Source organism: Perognathus longimembris, chromosome 12, assembly GCF_023159225.1.
Source record: "Perognathus longimembris pacificus isolate PPM17 chromosome 12, ASM2315922v1, whole genome shotgun sequence".
In the NCBI taxonomy this organism is placed as follows: Eukaryota; Metazoa; Chordata; class Mammalia; order Rodentia; family Heteromyidae; genus Perognathus; species Perognathus longimembris.
Genome location: NC_063172.1, coordinates 1,218,033 through 1,238,094, shown reverse-complemented (window position 1 = coordinate 1,238,094; position 20,062 = coordinate 1,218,033). Strand labels below are relative to the sequence as shown.

General features: G+C 63.5%; 2 protein-coding genes across 2 annotated transcripts; both read right to left on the bottom strand.

Moving 5' to 3' along the window:
- Window positions 1-3,278: 3,278 nt before the first annotated feature.
- LOC125361022 (cytochrome P450 11B2, mitochondrial-like) lies at window positions 3,279-8,158 on the bottom strand. Its single transcript, XM_048359222.1, has 9 exons — window positions 7,772-8,158; window positions 7,337-7,492; window positions 6,721-6,920; window positions 5,974-6,177; window positions 5,576-5,730; window positions 4,222-4,388; window positions 3,785-3,863; window positions 3,505-3,693; window positions 3,279-3,407 (listed from the first exon to the last, which is right to left on the bottom strand). The coding sequence occupies exons 1-9, from the start codon at window positions 8,008-8,010 to the stop codon at window positions 3,279-3,281; spliced, it is 1,518 nt and encodes a 505-aa protein (XP_048215179.1). The 5' UTR covers window positions 8,011-8,158.
- Window positions 8,159-15,291: 7,133 nt separating this feature from the next.
- Window positions 15,292-19,567, bottom strand: LOC125360501 (cytochrome P450 11B2, mitochondrial-like). Its single transcript, XM_048358469.1, has 9 exons — window positions 19,321-19,567; window positions 18,887-19,042; window positions 17,812-18,011; window positions 17,523-17,726; window positions 17,153-17,307; window positions 16,204-16,370; window positions 15,818-15,896; window positions 15,561-15,749; window positions 15,292-15,469 (listed from the first exon to the last, which is right to left on the bottom strand). Exons 1-9 carry the CDS (start codon window positions 19,557-19,559, stop codon window positions 15,356-15,358), a joined length of 1,503 nt encoding a protein of 500 aa, XP_048214426.1. The 5' UTR covers window positions 19,560-19,567; the 3' UTR covers window positions 15,292-15,355.
- Between the last annotated feature and the right edge of the window lie 495 nt (window positions 19,568-20,062).

The window sequence follows — 20,062 nt, the reverse complement described above, 5'->3', positions numbered from 1 at the left end:
CTCTGATGTCCAGAGGGGTTGCAGTGACACAAGCCAGGTCCTGTGTAGATTTCTTTGTGAGCAGTGTCCTCTCTCCCCTGGCTTTCTCCCAGTTTTTTTTTCATCCAACCTCTCCCCCACAGGTCCTACGGTTCATTTACAACATAGTGTCTAGTGAGTGTCACTGCTGAAGTTGTACAACATAGTGTCTAGTGAGTATCACTGCTGAAGTCGTACAACGTAGTGTCTAGTGAGTATCACTGCTGAAGTCGGTACAATGTAGTGTCTAGTGTCACTGCTGAAGTCAGTCACCCTTTCTTCCACCTTTGCAATGCTTCCCCACCCCCTCCCCAAATCAGGCACAAGACAAAAGACACAGCAATAAAAACCAGTGACAAAAGGGAATAAAAACACTAAAAAAACACACACAAAAAAGTAAAAAAAAAAAGAAAAAAGAAAGAAATAAAAGACACTTTTTGTTTCTGTTTCTTGGAGTTAATTTCAATACACATCATTTTATGGGATCCTATGCACAAAGCTATTGAGCCCTTGTGATCCTCTCCTAAGAATATCCAGCCCTGTCTCTCTTGTTACGTAGGGTCTCCCTAACTCCTCCGCCTGGAATTGAGAGACTTCTGATCTTCACCTCCGAGTAACAGGGATTAGAGGTGGGAGCCATGCTCATCTTTGGGTCCTTCTTTGTGCTCAGGGATCCATTCATATTCAGACACCCAGGAGAGCAGTGTATGCCAAAACAGGGGATGTCACCTTCCCAGACCAACTACCAGCACACAGAGGTGTTCTTCACCAGCAAAGGAGTCAGAAAGAAGAGTTATTTAAGGGGCTGGGAATGTGGCCTAGTGGCAAGAGTGCTTGCCTCGTATACATGAAGCCCTGGGTTCGAGCCTCAGCACCACATAAACAGAAAAAGCCAGAAGTGGCGCTGTGGCTCAAGTGGCAGAGTGCTAGCCTTGAGCAAAAAGAAGCCAGGGACAGTGCTCAGACCATGAGTCCAAGCCCAGGACTGGCAAAAAAAAAACCAAAAACAACCTCAAGAAGAGTTCTTTACTTCTCTGGGTGAGGGATGCTTCCAGTCACACCAACTCAAGGACCTCCAGAGAACCCCGCAGAGAGGCCTGCGCCCTGAAATCAGGCTGGGCATGCCCAACAAAGGCCAGCATTTCCCACTCCTCACTCTGAACAACCAAGGCCTTGACCCTCACTTCCAGGGCCAGAGAAGAGAGCAGGACCACATGTGAGCGTCCTCCTGAAGTCCCCACGCTGCCAAGGCCCACGTGGCCCAGGGAGCGAGTGGGGGCAGCGGGTGGGAGCTCTTCCCATTTTGGCTTGAAGGACTCCTAGTGGCCTTTCTTGGAGTAATGAAATCCTCTGCTTTGTCTAGCTAAGAAATTCTGCATTTGTTTTTTTATTTTTTCAGAGCTGAGGCCTGGACTCTGGGCCTCGCGCTTGCCAGGAGGGTGCTCTCCACTGAGCGAGATCCCTGACCCCTTCCCTTCCATTTCTGAAGGAGAGTGTGAGAAATGCCAGGCTTCCCAGCTGAGGCCGAGGAAGGCTTTGTCTGGGCTGCTGCTTTCAGAGGCTTTGGCCGTGACCCGGTTCACGATTGCGCATTACTTCTAGACCTGTGGGCCACCGCCTGGACACGTGGACAGGAGAGGCCCAGAGCCTTCACGGCCAGGAAGTGACCAAGGGCACGGGGGCTGGGCGGCCCCCCCCAGCAGGCCCTCCAGGGCCGCCCAGCCCACGAGCGGCACGCAGAGCTTTCCATGGGGACAATCTGTAATACGATCCTGCCGTTTTTCTGTTACTTGTCTCCTGCCTTCCAGGACTCCTTTATGTGTAAGAAGGCTCTTTCCTCTTTCTGTGTGGTGACACAGATTTGAATCTTTTTTTTTTTTTTTTTTTTTGCCCATCCCGGGGGCTTGAACACAGGGCCTGAGCACTGTCCCTGGCTTGTTTTGCTCAAGGCTAGCACTCTGCCACTTGAGCCATGGTACCACCTCCGGCTTTCTCTGTGTATGTGGTGCTGAGGCTCGAACCCAGGGCTTCATGCCTGCTAGGCGAGCACGCCACCACTGAGCTACATTCCCAGCCCAGATGGGAATCTTGGTGGTGTCCATGGGGCTCCGTGTCTACTAGAGGAGGAAGGGCACACGCCCTGGGCTGTGGTTCCCCTGTCTCAGGCATGGAGGACAGGATGGCCCTCCAGGGGCTGCGCCTGAGGAGCGATTGCCCAGTCATGCCCGAGGCAGGAGAAGACTGGAGGCCTCGATGGGAAGCAGGTTTGGAGGGCAGCAGGTCTGCCACTGCAGCCCGGAGAGCAGCGCGGGCGGGGGCAGAGGCAGGTGCACGCGGCCTGTGGCTGCCTCGACTGCCCGTCTACGGCTCTGCCTCAGGCCGGGGCCCGCGTGCTGACCACACGACGGGCGTGCACACGCTCCCCCAAAGACCGTGAGCCCGGCTCTAAGCCCGCCAATGGCAAGAAGCCGTTCCCAGGGGTCCAGGCGTCTCCAGCCTGCACTGCCGTCAGTGCCTGGACACCTCCACCACAAGAGATGGGGCGACGGCCTCTAGAGCATGCGCGGACTCCAGCCACCTGCAGAGCCGGTGCTGCCCGGACCCTGCCGTCCGCCATGCAGAGGGGCCGGTGTCCAACGACAGGCAGCCCGTGCGCTCTGGCCCGCGGGCATGCGTGTCAGGAACCCCCGTGTGCTCAGGTGCCTCGGGAAGACAGGCCCAGCTTTCCAACGCTCTGTTCCCCCTCCAAAGCCTCACACGGACCACACAATTCACGAGGAGAAACTAGAACGCTATTGACAGGGGTACATGAGACTGGACAGGAGGCACAGCTGGATCGGAGAGCCCACGGATGACAACATGGGAGGTCTCCTGGGAGGGCTGGGGACAGCGTCCCAGCAGCGGGATCGAGGACAGAGCCAAGATTCCTGGATGCCTGCCACGCCCGGAGCCTGGCTCGTCTCTGCAGGGGCCTTGCTGGAAGCGGTGTGAGGGAGGGAATGGGCATGGGCAACGGGAGGCAGGTGCTGGGCACGCTCAGTGAGCAGGAGGGGAGGCAGGTGCTGGGCGGGCATGCTCAGTGAGCAGGAGGGGAGGCAGGTGCTGGGCACGCTCAGTGAGCAGGAGGGGAGGCAGGTGCTGGGCATGCTCAGTGAGCAGGAGGGGAGGCAGGTGCTGGGCATGCTCAGTGAGCAGGAGGGGAGGCAGGTGCTGGGCACGCTCAGTGAGCAGGAGGGGAGGCAGGTGCTGGGCGGGCACGCTCAGTGAGCAGGAGGGCGCGCGGTCGGCCGGAAGATGAGGTGTGGGAAGGAGGTCGGCTTCAAAAGGAAGCAGTAGGTCATGGTTAGGTCCTGTTGCTGGAGAGTCTCCACCTGCAAGGACTTCAGCACCTAGGACAGAGGCAGAGAGGCTGAGCTCACAGCAGCTCTGGCCCCACAGGGTTTGGGGAGCCCACAGGGTTTGGGGAGCCCCGCCCGGCTGGCTCACGTGGTGGAGCAGCAGTAGCATTTCCATCTCCGCCAGTCGCCGCCCCAGGCACTGGCGCAAGCCGAAGCCGAAGGCCAGGTGGCGGAAGGGCAGCCGCTCGCCCAGCCAGCGCTGGGGGTTGAAGCGCTCGGGCCTCTCGAAGACGGCCGGGCTCCGGCCCATGGAGTACTGAAGAAAGTGGACTGTGGTCTGCACGGAGGAGGGAAAGGCGGGGTCAGCAGCCATCTGGAATGAGGTTCCCTCCCCCCTCGGCGGTAGCGCTGACGTGGGGCGCGCTCACCCCAGCTGGGATGTGGTAGTTCTGAAGTACCACGTCTGAGTCCGGGACTTTCTCCAGAATTCCGCTGATGGGGTAGAGCCTGCCAATGGGGCAGCATCAGAAGGGGCTGCCGCCGTCTGCGCCTTCCCACCGCTGGGGAGCACCCCCCCCCCCCAGGGCCGGGAGGCTCTGGCTGCAAACGTGGGATCGCCTGCCCCGCTGAGCCCCCCCCGCCCCCCCCCATGCCAAGGAGCTGAGATGGCCATGTGGGTTCCGGATAAGGCATTGGTTAGGAGAGGAGCGCCCACCCCTCAGGGAGGGGAGGGGAGGGGAGGGGAGGGGAGGGGGGAGCAGGCTGGAGGCGGGGGCCTCCTCTCAACGCCGTCCTCAGCTCCAGCTCTGCTTCTCCTCCGCCGACCCCGGGGCCCGCCACGAGCGGGCAGGGTGGCGCCCCCCACCTCAGCGTCTCCTTGAGGGTGGCCCGCAGCAGGGGCAGCTCCGTGAGGGCCCTCTGGGGACGGTCGGCGACGCTGGCCTCGGCGGCCAGGCTCTCCTGCCGGACGGCCTGCTGCACGTCTGGGTTCCGAGCCAGCTCAAAGAGCGTCATCATCAAGGGAAGGACCATCTGTAGGGGCCCCGTGGGGAAGGCTCAGACCTGGGCGGGGGCCACGCACCCCAGCCCCAGGGGCACCATCGCCAGAGGACGCCCCCACCCCGGGGAAGGGCGTGCAGGGAGCCGGGTGGAACCAGGACTCCCCAGTCTGAGACCCTAATGTCTGCCTGAACCCCGTGCCCTACATCCCAGGAGAAAGGTCCTGGTGTGCCCCACCATGCCGCTCCTGAGCGCCCCCGGGGCCTGGCTCCCACGCCGCGGGGAGGCTTGTGGAGAGGGGACACGGAAGCCACACGGGGAAAGATGGAAGTGGCAGCTACCACAGCCTCCCAGAGCGTCCCACACAGAGGTCCTGGTGGAGACACTCGGGGGCCAGGTCAGGAGGCACCCCAGGGCAGAGACCCAGGGGGTCAGGAGCCAACCTCCGCTCCTACATGCCTCTGGCACCCAGGGTCCCGCCCTCAGCACCGCCCGGGGCCACTCCGGGCCCCTGACGCCTCCTCTGCCTGGCCATCCCCGGGACCTCACTGCCCGGTGGGGATTCGCACCTCAGACCCCTGGGTTCCTCGCTCTCTGAGAAGCCCCAGGCTGAGAGCTGAGCCTTATTGAGTCCAAAAGGCCTGGGGGAGGGGTCGGGGGCCTGGGCGTGGCCTGAGCCACAGCGCAGCCCCTCGGCCCTCCTCCTCCTCCAGCCCAGGACTCCGAGGCCAGGACGCCCTGGGCCCCGTGGGCATATCAGAGGGCCACTCTGACCTTGTGTCCCCAGCCCCGCCCGCCCCTCAGGCTCCCATCCACCTGCCTCTCTCAGCTTTGCTGTTCCCCCAGATCCCTGGATGGCCTGGGCCTCAGCCCCCTTCTTTCCCCTTCCACGGTCCTAATCTCGCAGTTCCAGAGCCGTGGCTCAAGGTTCTCTTCCCCAGGGTGAGCCCTGGCCGGGGCCTCAGGTTTATCTCCCCCAGGGCTTGGACCTCCTCCCTGACTGCTGCGGTGCACCCCGGGCAGGCCCAGGACGCAGCCGCCCCCCCCAGATGGCTGCCCTGCTCCCTCTGCTCGGGTCCTTTGTGGTTCCCGATGGAGGGTCAGAGCTGGGGAGAGGAGCCGGGGGCAGGAGGGAGGCTTGGGGTGGGGGCCCCGGGGGACGCGTCAGGGAGTCAGGGCGAGCCTCCGCGGCGTGAGCCCCGGGCACCCCACAGCCTGACCGTGTCCACGCTGCCCAGGGTGAGCTCCAGGGAGTTGGCCTCGATGGCGTCGAGCAGCAGGTCCCCTTGCAGCAGCAGCTGGGGCACGATGCTGTCCGGCTGCGCCGTGCTTCCCCGCGAGAACTCCTGGTAGGCTTTCTGCACTGACTGGCGCACTGCAGGCCGGGGGGCGGCCCTCAGCCCTTGGCCGGGGGTGGGGCGGGGGAGGGGCTCCTCCTCGTCGCCCATCCGTCGTGCCGCCCCCCCCCCCCGGCACCTCCCCGCCTCCCTTCTCCTCGCTTGTGAGTGGGGGCGACTCTGGCCTCCCCCGCCAGCCCTCCCGAGGTGACCAAGAGGAGGCCGCCCCTCCCGCCACCCCCCGCGTGTGCCCGGGCGGGGGGGACCCCCGCGCCTCTCACCGAACGTGGAGAGGGTGTCCCAGGCCTCGACGTGGTCCTTCCACACCCGGGGGCTGGCCCAGCGAGCCAGGCGGCTGGGCAGGTACATGAGCTGCCCCGTGTGGTGCAGGAGATCCGTCATGACCTGGAACATCTGCACGACCTCCGCGCTCGGGCTGTCGCCGAACAGGTCCAGCCGCTTCCCAAAGAGCATGAAGTGGCTGGCTGCGGAGCCGGAGGGGGCGCTGAGCCCACGGCAGCCCCGGCCCGGGGCCTCGCCCCCCCCCCCCGCCCGCACCCCCCCCCCGCCCGCGCACGCCCCCCCCCACCCGCACACGCCCCCCCCCGCCCGCACACCCCCCCCCCCCGGCCTTGCAGCCGGACCCCCACGCCGCGCACACGACCCCCCCGCCCGCACGCCCCCCCCACCCGCACACGCCCCCCCCGCCCGCGCACGCCCCCCCCGCCCGCACACGCCCCCCCCCGCCCGCGCACGCCCCCCCCACCCGCACACGCCCCCCCCGCCCGCACACGCCCCCCCCCACCCGCACACGCCCCCCCCGCCCGCACACGCCCCCCCCGCCCGCGCACGCCCCCCCACCCGCACACGCCCCCCCTCGCCCGCACACGCCCCCCCCGCCCGCGCACGCCCCCCCCACCCGCACACGCCCCCCCCGCCCGCACACGCCCCCCCCGCCCGCACACGCCCCCCCCCCCGCCCGCACACGCCCCCCCCGCCCGCACACGCCCCCCCCCCACGCCCCGCACCCTCCATGGAGTAGTAGAAGATGCTGGAGTGGACGTCCAGGGTGAGGCTGTGCCGGGCGCTCTGCAGCACCTTCCTCTGCAGGAACGCGGCGAAGTCCCGGGCTACCGCGTCGATCAGGGGCGTCAGCCTGTGCACGGCCTTGGGCGACAGCACGTTGGAGTTCAGGTGCATGCGGACGGAGCGCCACTCGGGCCCGTTTCTGAAGGGCAAAGGGCAAAGGGCAAAGGGCGGCGTTCACGCGGCACCGCCGGGTCCTCCCGGGGCCCCCGGGGAGAGCAGGAGCGGGGAGATGACCGCGCGGGGGACAGGGGACCTCCCAGCCGCACCCCTTCCTCTGTACAGGCTGGGGGGGAGGGCGCGGGTCTGCTGTGTGTGCCCACTTCCCTCCTGGGAACCCACAGGCCCGCGCTCCGCACACACGGTGCCTCCCCGCCCCCCCCGGCTTCTGGGGCGGCCCACGCCGTGGCCCACGGGCCCATCTCCCGCAGGCCCGAAAGCAAGCCTGCCCCGCCGCAGGCACAGCCCGGGGGGGGGGGGGCACACAGAAGCCCCGCACCCACCCGCGCAACATGGGGGCTACCCACCCCTCCTTCCTGGTCCCCAGGGGCTCCTCACAGCAGGAACACGCCACGCTTCTGCCCGCGCTGCTCCCTGTAGGCCACCCAGGGCTCCATCAGCAGCCGCTGGGGGTGCAGACTCTCGGCCTGGTGCAGCTTCTCCGCGTCCTCCGGCAGCATCACCGACACGATCTGCGTCCTCCCCACGTCGTACCTGGGGGCGCAGGGCCGCTGGGCGCCGTCCTGTCCCGCCGGCCTCCCCCCCGGCTCCCGCTCCGCCCCGCCGGGCCTCGCCCACCGCACTGCCGGGCTCCGCGCCTCTCCATCCACCCGCAGGCCTCGAGTCTCCAGCCCACGCCCCCTGCGCCTCCCTTCCTGGGGAGCCGGCCAGGGGCCCGCGGGGGAGGTGCGGCTCTTGGGCCTGGCCGGGGCCTGGACGCCAGCGGGGCGGGAGCTGCCGGGCGTCCTTCGCAGGGGCAGGAGGGGCGCTTACCTGAAGATGGGCCCCAGCTGCTGGAAGGCCTGGTGCATGTCCAGGTGCCTGTTCTCTTGGCTCTGCTCCCTCCAGACCTGCAGCAGCCTCAGCCACCGGTTGCCCGGGTAGCGGGGGATGGCCTCGAAGGGCAGCACCGCCTTGGGGGTGGGTGCTGCTCCGGTGCTCAGTGCCCTCGCTCTGAGCAGGCCCAGCCAGGGCCCGGCCAGCCGCGGGTCCGCCTTCACCAAGAATGCCATTGTCGGGGGGCCTGCTGCCTGGTTGGGCCCATGATCTTTTTATCTTGCCCTGGGACCTGCACCGCTCGGCTGATGGCGTCACTGGAGGAATTGTCCCTGGATGTGCCCTAGAAACATTGTCAGGGCTAGATAGATTTCCTCAGCCAGAGGTGGGGGGAGCTTTGGCCCGGCGCCTGCTCTCTTTCGGCAAGGTCTGTTGTGGGCAAGCGCCCAGGGCAGGCGTCGGTTCCAGACTGGATGGAAGAGGAGGCGCCTCCCCAGGAGAGAGGGGCAGACGGGGGTCTTAGCCTGCCGGGGGACTCTTGGATGACAGAGCTTCTCTGAAGATCAATAGCCAGACAAGGATGAGCCCAGCGTAATTGTAATTATCCCTATTTGTGTGTCTTCTTTGCCAACTGAGAAATTAAAATTTTTTGTGTTTATCACGGACAACATGTGCTGGTTGCCTTGGGGGTTGCGGAGGTAAATGGCGCGCTTCCCTCAGATGCAATTCTCTCCGTGTGCACACACAGCCCTCTCTTAGCCATGCCGAATCACGCTGCTTCTTGTGGAGTTGCCATCTTGTTTCTTATCTCTGAACTGTTCCTCCGGGCTAACTACTCCTGTGTGTCCTCTGATCCACAGCTCCCCGGGCCCCAGCCCCCCCCAGCCCCCCGGGCCCCGGGCTCCAGGCCTCGGGAAGTACCAGTCTACTTAGAACCGCACGTGGAACTCCCGTGTCTGGCGTGTGGCTCCCCTTCCCGGCCTGAGCTCCCTTGCGGGCCTCCGGCGCCTTCCGGCTCTCCCGGGGGAGGCCCTTCTGTCCCACACCTCCCGGTCCGTCCCTTGGTTCACGGCTCTCACGTGGCTGCGTGCAGATGGCCTCGCTTCTGCGCCCCGGGCTGTCGGCGGAGTGGCGCGCGGCGGTGCGGCTCTGCTCTTCTTCTCTCCTCGACGCTCGGTGTGATTCGAAGCACGGTGTAGAGAGCAGCCGGCGGGAAACGGTTTCTCACCTCTCGTACCTGTTTGAAGGCCCCGTTGCCATCCGTCCCGGAGCTCGTGGGAGTCGCACAGCCCGGCATCTCCAACCACAGGCCCTGGGGTCCCGCGCGGCCGGGGCTGGGCCGGGGCTGGGCCGGGGCCGGGGCCGGGCCGGGGCTGGGCCGGGGCTGGGCCGCGCTGGCCAGGCACCGCTGAGTGCCTTCGCCTGGGCTTCGCCAGGGCCGTGGGCCGCCGTGGTCGAGGCTGGGGCGCTGGGCCTTGCGGAGGGGACATCGCCTGACCTATTGCTCCTCGGGGGCCCCGTCTTCAATGGGATCGGGTTGGAGGCTGCCACCTTCAAGGGTGGATTGGGGGAGGGGATGCCACCATTCAAACCATCACTTCCTGTCTGGCTGTCGAGGTGGAGGCGTTGGCTCCCCTGCAGGAGATTTAACCACAAAGCCCCCGCGGGCTCGCCTCGCCCTTTGCGGAAAAGCCACAGTCCCGGAGGTCGGAGGAATCCCACCTCCGGGGATCCACTGAACCCCGGCCTCAGCTCACTGTGTGTGTGTGGGGGGGGGATAGCCACTGAACCGCGTCTCCAGCTCACTTTGTGTGTGGTTTTCTTTGGGGGGGGGGTTGTGGCCTGCCCTCTCTCTACGTGTGGGACTTCTGCTTCTGTACATCTCATCAGTCCCACTCCTCCAGAGCTTTGTCTTAAACAAGGAAGTTCATCAGAACACACCACCTTTGTACACATACACACAAACTAGTCGTTTGCAAATATGAGGGCAGAAGGGTTGATTGGGAGAACGTCTTACACTATCAGCTGGAGGTGTGGCTACCACACAGCTCATCACGAATTAAGCATGCGGATAAAGACCAGTGTTCACTAGAGGCTGGGCTAGCACTCCCCAGGGCGGGACCCGAGGGGCCAGCGTCCCCCCCCCCCCCACCGTGCGCAGCTCTACGGGATGGCCGCAGGTCAAGAGCAAGCTTCCCGGGGCTGAGCCACAGTCCTCCCTCCGCAAACACAGACGCAAAACAACGCCACGCGTGGGAATTGCAAGAGAGACGGGACAGTCACCCACGCCAGGAACCCAACAACACACGCGTCACACCCGCGGCTACGGGAATGGCCGTGGCCAGAAAACACTTGGATGCAAAACCAAGTTCAAAACGACTTAGGAGGGAAGGCAGGCGCGCGGGCGGCGTGGGGGCTCGGGGTTCGCCTCCGCTCCTCTCTGAAAGGGGGAGGCGCCCACCTCAGACCTCAGGCTTCCCGGCCTGCTCACGAAAGCCGTCTTCCACTCCCTCCGTTTCATTTATTTTGAAAGGTTTGTGCTTGGTGGTTTTTTTTTTTAATATGTTTTTTTTGTGGCTATGGGGAATGAAATGGCTTTTTTGTCAAGTTCACGAGTGTTGCAGAAGATTTCCACTGCATTCCCGATATCGACTTTGTAGTTTGCACTCAGCCGAGTCCGTCAGTCCTGGGGCCTAGATGGCCCTCAGTAGGGTTTCGGATTTTTTTTTTTTCTTGCCTAATTGCTGTGGCTCAGATGAGGATGACGGCCTTAGCTCAGTGCACCCCGCTTCTTTCTGCGCGGGGCCAGGCGGGGGCTGCTCAGACGCAGCCTTCTTTATGCGGAAGCCCCTTACCCGCCCCCCCCCACCTCCACTGTTTAGGTTTGTGATCAAGGAAGAAGCTTCATTGAATCCAACATTCTTCCTGTGCCTATTGAGATGACCTTATGATCATGTTCTTCATTCAGCTGATTTAGTGTCAGGATTTGAACACAGGACCTACCACATTCTGAGCAAGTGCCTCACCCCTTGAGCCGTGACTGTGTAATTGTCATTTTGTGGAGCGAGGACTTTGCTCAGCTGCAGATTCTTTCACTTCCTCTTCCAGGAAACCTGTTGTTGCAAGAGCGTACCCCCATGCTGCACAGACGGATTGACAACACCCGAAAAGCACCTTTCCATTGCTGGGGTAAACCCAACTTGGTCATGATGAAGGAACTGTTTCATGTGCGTTCTGATGTGATCGGGTGGCATTTTCTGACATTTTTACATCTGTGCTCACCATAGATATGGTTCTGCAGGGGTTTTTTTCTTTCTGTTGTTATTGTTTCATTATTTCTTTTCTGACCTTGACTGATTTTGCTATCAGTGTAATTGTGACCACATAGAAGGATTTCAAAAAATGTATGTCCTTCAATATGTTGCAATAATTTGACAAGAGTTAGTATTCATTCTGCTTTAGAGACTTGCCATTATTCTATGACGAGGTCATGTGTCCTGAGCTTTTCTTTGCTGAAGCTTTTCTCACTGGTTCTATAGTATTTGCTATTCATATGTTGAATTTCTGTATTAAACTTTGGGAGCTCACAAGTATACAGCAATGTGTCCACTCTGTCTAGGTTTTCCAATTTGCTGATGTATACTTGTTTTCAGAACTCCCCACCTGGCCCTTCGTGTTTCTGGAGGACCACCCCTCCTTTCTCCTTCCACCCCGAACTTTGTAAAAAGCTTCCCTCTTTTCTCTTGGTTACTGTCGATCAGAATTTGTCATCACAAAAGGAAACAATCTTCCCTTTCATTGATTTTTGGAATATTATTTTAGTCTCCATTTCATGTATTGCTGCTCTGTTTTTAGGTAAATTTCTTTCATTTTACTAATTTTGAGTTTTTGATTCTCTTAAATGCATTGAGACTCATATAAATACCATCTGAAATTTATTTTTTGAATTTTATAAAACCATTTTAGTAATAAAATACCATATGAACTCACCCGTTTAAAGTGTATTGTACAAACAGGTCTCAAATGTGGTCACAGATATTTTGTGTATGCAACCATCATAGCAATCTAGTCTAGAACATTTGCTAGTCCTGGAAAGAAACGCTGCACTTGTTAACAGTCCTCTCTTCTCCTTACAATCCTCCCCACCATCTCCATTCCAGACTCAAATCACCGACTACTTTCTATCTAAGCCATTCCGGACACTACACATGAAAGGAATCGTTTCATATGAAGATTTTTATGAATCACTTTTTTACTTAGTGTGAGGTTTTCACAGTCCTTTTGTATCTTTTGTATTAGAGCACTTATCAGGATGGCTCTCTTCCTGAATCCATGTTGAACTGGTTCCAGGACTTGTACAGATATCAAAAAGCGAGGATGATACACACACACACACACACACACACACACACACACGGTGAGGATGAGATACAGAAAGTGAGTCCTTTTTAATCAGGATCCGTGGGGGCTCCCTACTATGGAAAGCTACTGCTCCAAGCAGACCACAGAGGCACCAAAGATGGAGACCACAGAACTGCCAAGGACAGAGACCGCAGAACCGCCAAGGACAGAGACCACAGAACCGCCAAGGACAGAGACCGCAGAACCGCCAAGGACAGAGACCGCAGAACCTCCAAGGACAGAGACCGCAGGGCCTCCAAGGACAGAGACCACAGAGCCTCCAAGGACAGAGACCACAGAGCCTTCAAGGACAGAGACCACAGAGCCTCCAAGGACAGAGAATACAGAGCCTCCAAGGACAGAGAATACAGAGCCTCCAAGGACAGAGACCACAGAGCCTCCAAGGACAGAGACCACAGAACCGCCAAGGACAGAGACCACAGAACCTCCAAGGACAGAGACCGCAGAACCTCCAAGGACAGAGACCACAGAACCTCCAAGGACAGAGACCGCAGAGCCTCCAAGGACAGAGACCGCAGAGCCTCCAAGGACAGAGACCACAGAACTGCCAAGGACAGAGACCGCAGAGCCTCCAAGGACAGAGACCACAGAACCGCCAAGGACAGAGACCACAGAACCGCCAAGGACAGAGACCACAGAGTTTCCGAGGACAGAGACCACAGGGCCTCCAAGGACAGAGACCTTCGAACCACCAAAGATGGCCTTAAGGCACTCAATACTGTAGTCTGAGTGATGACCTTGGGGGTCCTACTCAGTGGACAACATGTGGCTCCTATAATCTCAGGAATGTAACTAAATATAAGATCGACAATACCGCATAGTGAATGTGTGTGTGTGCACGCACACACGCTCATGCACTTGCACGTTTGTGTGTGTGTTCAGGGATAAGGCTCACAGTGCAGCCTTTTGAACTCACTAGTTCAGTTTCAGGAAGGCTGCTTTGGAGGACACAGATACAGACATAGATGTCAACCGCAGGGCCCCGTCGCTATGAGAACGCCCCAGCAATGCCCATCCCAGGCAGACCCTCCAACACCAGCCGGAGTTAGGACGCAATGTGGGTGTGTTGAACGGCGTTGTGGGTGTGTTGAACGGTGTTGTGGGTGTGTTGAACGGCATTGTGGGTGTGTTGAACGGCGTTGTGGGTGTGTTGAGCGGCGTTGTGGGTGTGTTGAGCGGTGTTGTGGGTGTGTTGAACGGCGTTGTGGGTGTGTTGAACGGCGTTGTGGGTGTGTTGAACGGCACTGTGGGTGTGTTGAACGGCGTTGTGGGTGTGTTGAACGGCGTTGTGGGTGTGTTGAGCGGCGTTGTGGGTGTGTTGAGCGGCGTTGTGGGTGTGTTGAGCCGCGTTGTGGGTGTGTTGAACGACACAGTGGGTGTGGCGTTGTGGGTGCGTTGAACGGCGTTGTGGGTGTGTTGAGCGGCGTTGTGGGTGTGTTGAACGGCACTGTGGGTGTGTTGAACGGTGTTGTGGGTGTGTTGAACGGCGTTGTGGGTGCGTTGAACGGCGTTGTGGGTGTGTTGAACGGCGTTGTGGGTGTGTTGAACGGCACAGTAGGTGTGTTGAACGGCGTTGTGGGTGTGTTGAGCCGCGTTGTGGGTGTGTTGAGCGGCGTTGTGGGTGTGTTGAACGGCGTTGTGGGTGTGTTGAACGGAGCCTGTGGGAGGGCGTGGGAGGTTGGAGGAAGCTGCTCCGCCCCTGCCCCGCCCCCAGGAAGTGGAAACAGGCAGAGCCTGCACCCAGCCTAGGCAAGGCCACACCCACGGCCCCCCCAGCTTCCACCCCTCCCCCACTCTGTGGTGAGCCGCAGACCCAGCCTTCCACCGCGGACGGGGTCGTCGCGGACAGAGCCGGGCCAGCCCCAGACCTGCCCTCCCCCCACGGTGGCCGAGCTTTCCCCCTGCACAGCTGCCCCCGGCCTCACCGCTCACCCCGGCAAGGCCCCCCGCCTCTGCCCCCCGGCACTGGGGGGCGCGCGTGCGGCTCCCGTCCCCGCGCGTGCGACGCCTCCTCGGGGGTGTGCTTCACTGGCCACACACGCCTCACACTCGCTGCGCAAACAGCAGGGGTTTATTTCCTCACAGTGCGGAGGGGACGCGGAGGTCGTGGGCAGAGCCGGGGTTCCCTCCGGCCTCTCCCCCCGCCTGCGTCTGACCCCCTCCCTCCTGCGTCCTCACCCGGGGCCTGCCGCCTTTCCCCCCGGGCTCCTCGCTGACGTGGGGCAGGTTGGTTCACGACTTTGTCATTCGTTGCACAGTCACACTGGACGTCCCGGGCCTTAGAGGGCACATGCGGACCTCGGGGGACACACGCCCCGCAGCCTTTGCCCCCCACGATCTTGCTGGGCTTCTTGCTCTCTGTGACTCTGTCCTGCACCCCCCTGGCTAAGAGGAAGCCCACTCTCTGGGCCCGGGGGCCGCTGCGCACATCCGCCCAGGCCTCCCGTGCTGGAGGAGGTCAGCCGGCCCTGCGGCCGCCTCCTGCCCTGTGCTGCATCCAGAATGTTCTCCCGCCTGCGGGCGGACCCTCACCACACTCTCCCCTGGGAGCCGGTCGGGGTCTCTTAGCGATGACTGTGTTGTTCTTGGCCAATCTCGTAGAATGGAGAGCTTAGAGACGGGTCAGTCTCGCGGGGGGTGGTGGCGCCCCCTCGCCGTCTCTTCTCACGGGCCTTACTTTGGGGCGACGGCCTCATGCTTTGCCAGCGGGCTCTCGCGTGCAGCTTCGCCGTCTCTGACCTTCGCAGTAGCTGGGGTCAGAGGCGCACGCCGCCCCCGCACCTGGCGGACTGGGATGTCACCTCGCTAGCCTTTCCCGGTGGGGGCCAGACCTGACGTCTAGTGCGGATCCTCCCGTTTCCTGCCTCCTGAGTAGCTGGGGTTACGGGTGTCAGCCTCGGGGAACTCCGTGTGGCTAAATCTGAGGGGAGGGACGGAGGGTGGCTGTTGGCTGGGGCGGGGGTAGGGGGGTCTGGAGCTGCTGGTGGGCAGTGTCTTGCTGGAGAAGGGGCTGATGGGACAGGACGAGGCCCCCCCCCACCCGCCCTGCCCGGGGTTCGCGGCCCCGGGGGCAGTGACTGTGGGGAAGGGGAGGGGGCGGCCTGGGGTCAGGTCAGGAGGAGGCCGGGGACCCGCTCGGGGCCCTTGCTGAGAGAGGCGCTAGCTGACGGGCTGGAAAGTGAGGAGGGGGAAGGCGGTGGGCATCAAAACAAAGCGGTAGGCCATCTTTAGGTCCTCCTGGAGCAGCGTCTTCACCCGGAAGGACTTCAGCACCTAGGACAGAGCAGGGCTTGGCTGGCCTCTTCCAGCCTGGCAGCCCCGCCCCGCCTGGGGCCCCTCCACCCCCCCATCCCGGCTGGCTCACGTGGTGGAGCAGCAGCAGCGTCTCGGCCTCCGCCAGGCGCCGCCCCAGGCACTGGCGCACCCCAAAGCCGAAGGCCAGGTGGCGGAAGGGCAGCCGCTCGCCCAGCCAGCGCTGGGGGTTGAAGCGCTCCGGGCTCTGGAAGACGGCCGGGCTCCGGCCCATGGAGTACAGATACACCTGGACCGAGGTCTGCGCGGAGGGGGGGAGGAGTCAGCGGCCGTGGGGTGAGGGGCGGGGGCGGGGCGGGGTGCACTCACCCCGGCAGGCACGCGGTAGTTCTGAAGCACCACGTCCGAGCTGAGGATTCTGTCCAAAATGCTGCCGATGGGGTAGAGCCTGTCAGCGGGGCAGGGCGGGAAGGGCCTGAGGCAGCAGGGCGGACGGAGGGCCCACCCGGCGGGCACACCCCGATCTACCACCCTGCGGACGCCCGGGAGGCCCAGTCACCACCCCGGCCCCCCCCCCCAGGGTCTGAGCTCAGCACAGCCTCCCCGCCCGGAGCAGACGGGAGGGGAGGGGAGGGAGGGGAGGGGGTGCAGGCTGGAGGCGGGGGTCTCCTCTCAACGCCGTCCTCAGCTCCAGCTCTGCTTCTCCTCCGCCGACCCCGGGGCCCGCCACGAGCGGGCAGGGTGGCGCCCCCCACCTCAGCGTCTCCTTGAGGGTGGCCCGCAGCAGGGGCAGCTCCGTGAGGGCCCTCTGGGGACGGTCGGCGACGCTGGCCTCGGCGGCCAGGCTCTCCTGCCGGACGGCCTGCTGCACGTCTGGGTTCCGAGCCAGCTCAAAGAGCGTCATCATCAAGGCAAAGGAGGTCTGCAGGGGCCCCGTGGGAAGGCTCAGGCCTGGGCGGGGGCCACCCACCCCCCCCACACCCATCGTGGGAGGACGCCCCCACCCCGGGAAGGGCGTGCAGGGAGCCGGGTGGGGCCAGCACCCGGAGCCTGCCGAGTACTGTGCCCTAAGCACCGGGGCGGCCAGGCCTCCCCTCGGCTGCCTCCTCCACAGCCTCTTCAAGGCTGGTGCACTGCACTGGGGCCCCTGGGAGCCGACCCTAGCGCCACTCGGGGGCGTTCTGGAAAACGCAGCCACTTGCCCTCAGTGCCCATCCGTCCACCAGACCCTCTGCCCTGACCCCGCCCGGCCTGAGCTGCTGCCCCGGGCCCCGCCAGGCCTTGCTGCCGCCTCGTGTCTGTGACACAAGGGGTCTCGGCATGCCCAGCGTGTCCCCCGTGATAGCCAGGAGCCCCCCGAGTGGCCCGAGTCACAGCGTGGCCTGCTCAGGCCTCCCTGGTCCCAGGGCCACTGTCCCGGCCGTCCCCAGAGCCCTGCGGCATTCTGGGGAGAGTGACGCCCCGACCCCAGTCCGCTTGGCTGACTTTCCCTAGCTTGGCGTGATGGCGACGGCCTGGGGCAGGAGCCCAGTCGGATGAGTCTGGATTCCCGCCTCCCAGGTCCTGGCTGAGGCTCGCCCTGGTGGTGAGGCCTGGGCGGGGGGAAGGGGGGGCACTGCTCCCCCTGGGGGGACTTGGCCAAGGGGGCAGGGTGAGCTTCGTGCTGCACCGTGGGGGGGTGGGGGGGTGGGGGGGAGGGCTGACCGTGTCCACGCTTCCGGCCGTGAGTTCCAGGGCATTGGCCCTGATGGCGTCGAGCGACAGGTCCTTGTGGGCCAGCAGCTCCGCCACGATGCCGCTGTAGTGTTGGTACGGGCCGAGGGCCAGCTCCTGCCACACCTTCTCGATGCAGCTGTCGGCTGGGGGGGAGGGGGTCAGGGTTGGGAGCGGGAGGCTCCTCCGTCCTCCCTCCACCCCACCCCTGGCCCGTCCACTCCTCCCATCCCTCTCCACCACCTCCAGCGTCGGCCCGGCCACCGTGGGGAAGCCGGCGCTCTGCAGGCCGCCCCGCTGGGGCTCCGACCCGCGCGGACAGGGACCGGGGGCCCCGAGCGCCTCTGCCCGCCGCCCTCACCGTACTCGGAGATGAAGTCCCAGGCCTCGAAGTGCTCCCGCCACGCCCGCGGTCTGCTCCAGTGGGACAGGCTCCGGGGCAGGAACATGAGCTGGCCGGTGGAGTGGAACATGACCTCCAGGGCGCGGATGAAGTCCAGGCTTCTGGAACTCACGTGGTGGTCCAAGAGGCCCAGCCGCTCCCCGAAGAGAGCGAAGTTGCTAGCTGCGGAGACGGCGGCGTTGCTGGGGCGACGCGGGTCCCCCCGCCCCCGCGGGCTCCAGCCCGTGACCTGGCCACCAGCACGCACCTTCTATGGTGTAGTAGAAGATGCTGGGCTGGACGTCCAGCGTGAGGCTCCCCCGGGCATTCTGCAGCACCTTCTTCTGCAGGGACGCGGCGAAGTCCCTGGCCACCGCGTCCACCATGGGGAAGAACTTCTGCGCGGCCTCGGGAGCCAGCACGGAGAGGTTCATGGGCAGCCGGTTGAAGCGCCACTCGGGCCCGTTCCTGCAGGGGCGGGAGCCGGGCCTGCGAGGACGCACCGGGCTGCCCGGGCCTAGCCACGCGGCGCCGCGGGGGCCTGCCGTTGCGGGGGAGGGGGACTCAGGGGGGCCGTTGCGGGGGAGGGGGGGCTCAGGAGGGCCTCGGGGGAGCGGCGGCGGCGCTTGCTGTCCGCACCCGTCTCCCACAGCAGCCCGCGGGTGCTGGGTAAGCGGTCACCCGGGTCCAGACACACACACACACAGACATGCACACATGCACACTGTACACACACATGCACACAGAGACACATGCATATATGTGCACACACAACTTACACACATGTACACACGTGCATGCATACATGCACAGGGACATGTGTACACGTGCATATGCACATGCATGCACACACGGTGCCCATGCACGCACACGTATGCACACACACACACACATTCAGGACTTTGATTCTGAGCACAAAGGAGACATCTGTCTGCTATTCCCATCCATGGCCCGTAGGATCAACAAGCCACAGTGAGGGCCGCCTCATCTCTGGGCATCAAGACGCCAGGCAGGGACGGTTTGATTGCCCAGCCCCCTGGAACACACAGGGCCAGGCTTATCATCCGTAGGAAGAACAGCCACCGATGGGAAGAGGACGGGGCGGGTGGTCACGGAGGAGGGCTCGCTTCACGGATTTGCTCAGCACACTTCCTCTTGGCTGTCCCAGTGCCCAGGAGAATTCTGTACCACCCCCCTTGTCCCCAAGCTGAGGGCACCCAGGGGACAGCACCCACCAGCTGGGCAGTCACCCGGCACCCACCGCACAACACCGGGGTCTGCTCCATCTCACCCCCGCCTTCTGTCTACCCACCCCTCCCTCCTCGTCCCCAGGGGCTCCTCACAGCAGGAACACGCCACGCTTCTGCCCGCGCTGCTCCCTGTAGGCCACCCAGGGCTCCATCAGCAGCCGCTGGGGGTGCAGACTCTCGGCCTGGTGCAGCTTCTCCGCGTCCTCCGGCAGCATCACCGACACGATCTGCGTCCTCCCCACGTCGTACCTGGGGGCGCAGGGCTGCTGGGCGCCGTCCTGTCCCGCCGGCCTCCTCCCGGCTCCCGCTCCGCCCCGCCGGGCCTCGCCCACCGCACTGCCGGGCTCCGCGCCTCTCCATCCACCCGCAGGCCTCGGGTCTCCGGCCCACGCCCCCTGCGCCTCCCTTCCTGGGGAGCCGGCCAGGGGCCCGCGGGGGAGGTGCGGCTCTTGGGCCTGGCCGGGGCCTGGACGCCAGCGGGGCGGGAGCTGCCGGGCGTCCTTCGCAGGGGCAGGAGGGGCGCTTACCTGAAGATGGGCCCCAGCTGCTGGAAGGCCTGGTGCATGTCCAGGTGCCTGTTCTCTTGGCCCTGCTCCCTCCAGACCTGCAGCAGCCTCAGCCACCGGTTGCCCGGGTAGCGGGGGATGGCCTCGAAGGGCAGCACCGCCTTGGGGGTGGGTGCTGCTCCGGTGCCCAGTGCCCTCGCTCTGAGCAGGCCCAGCCAGGGCCCGGCCAGCCGCGGGTCCGCCTTCACCAAGAATGCCATTGTCGGGGGGCCTGCTGCCCACTCCACCCAGGTCCCTTATATACTGTCTGGGAGTCTCCCCGGCTGTCGGATCAGGTCACGAGAGGAGCCGTCCCTGGACCCGCCCAAGAGGTCAGAGCGCCGATGGGGGCTGAGTCCCTCAGCCAGAGGAGGGGAAGGAGATGGCCCGGCGCCTAGTCTCAGTGCCCACGAGGCCTGGATGGGGGCCCAGGGCGGGCACGGGGTCTGGACTGCGAGCTGACGGCTTGGGACAGAGGCCTGTCCCTCTTCCCGAGGGAGCACGGAAGACGGATGGATGCCGTGGCCTTTGAAGAGATCAGAGGCGACCTTGGATGCTTTTCATAGACATTCCCTTTAACAGAAATACATCTGAAGCGTGTGTTCAAGCATTGCCCTTTGCCCCTCACAAGGCTGAGCGTGTTCAGTTATAACAGGAAAGGAAGTTACACCTCCTGCTGCGTGGAAACCTGGCCCGGCATCAAGGCTCCCGGCGGGGCCTCTCT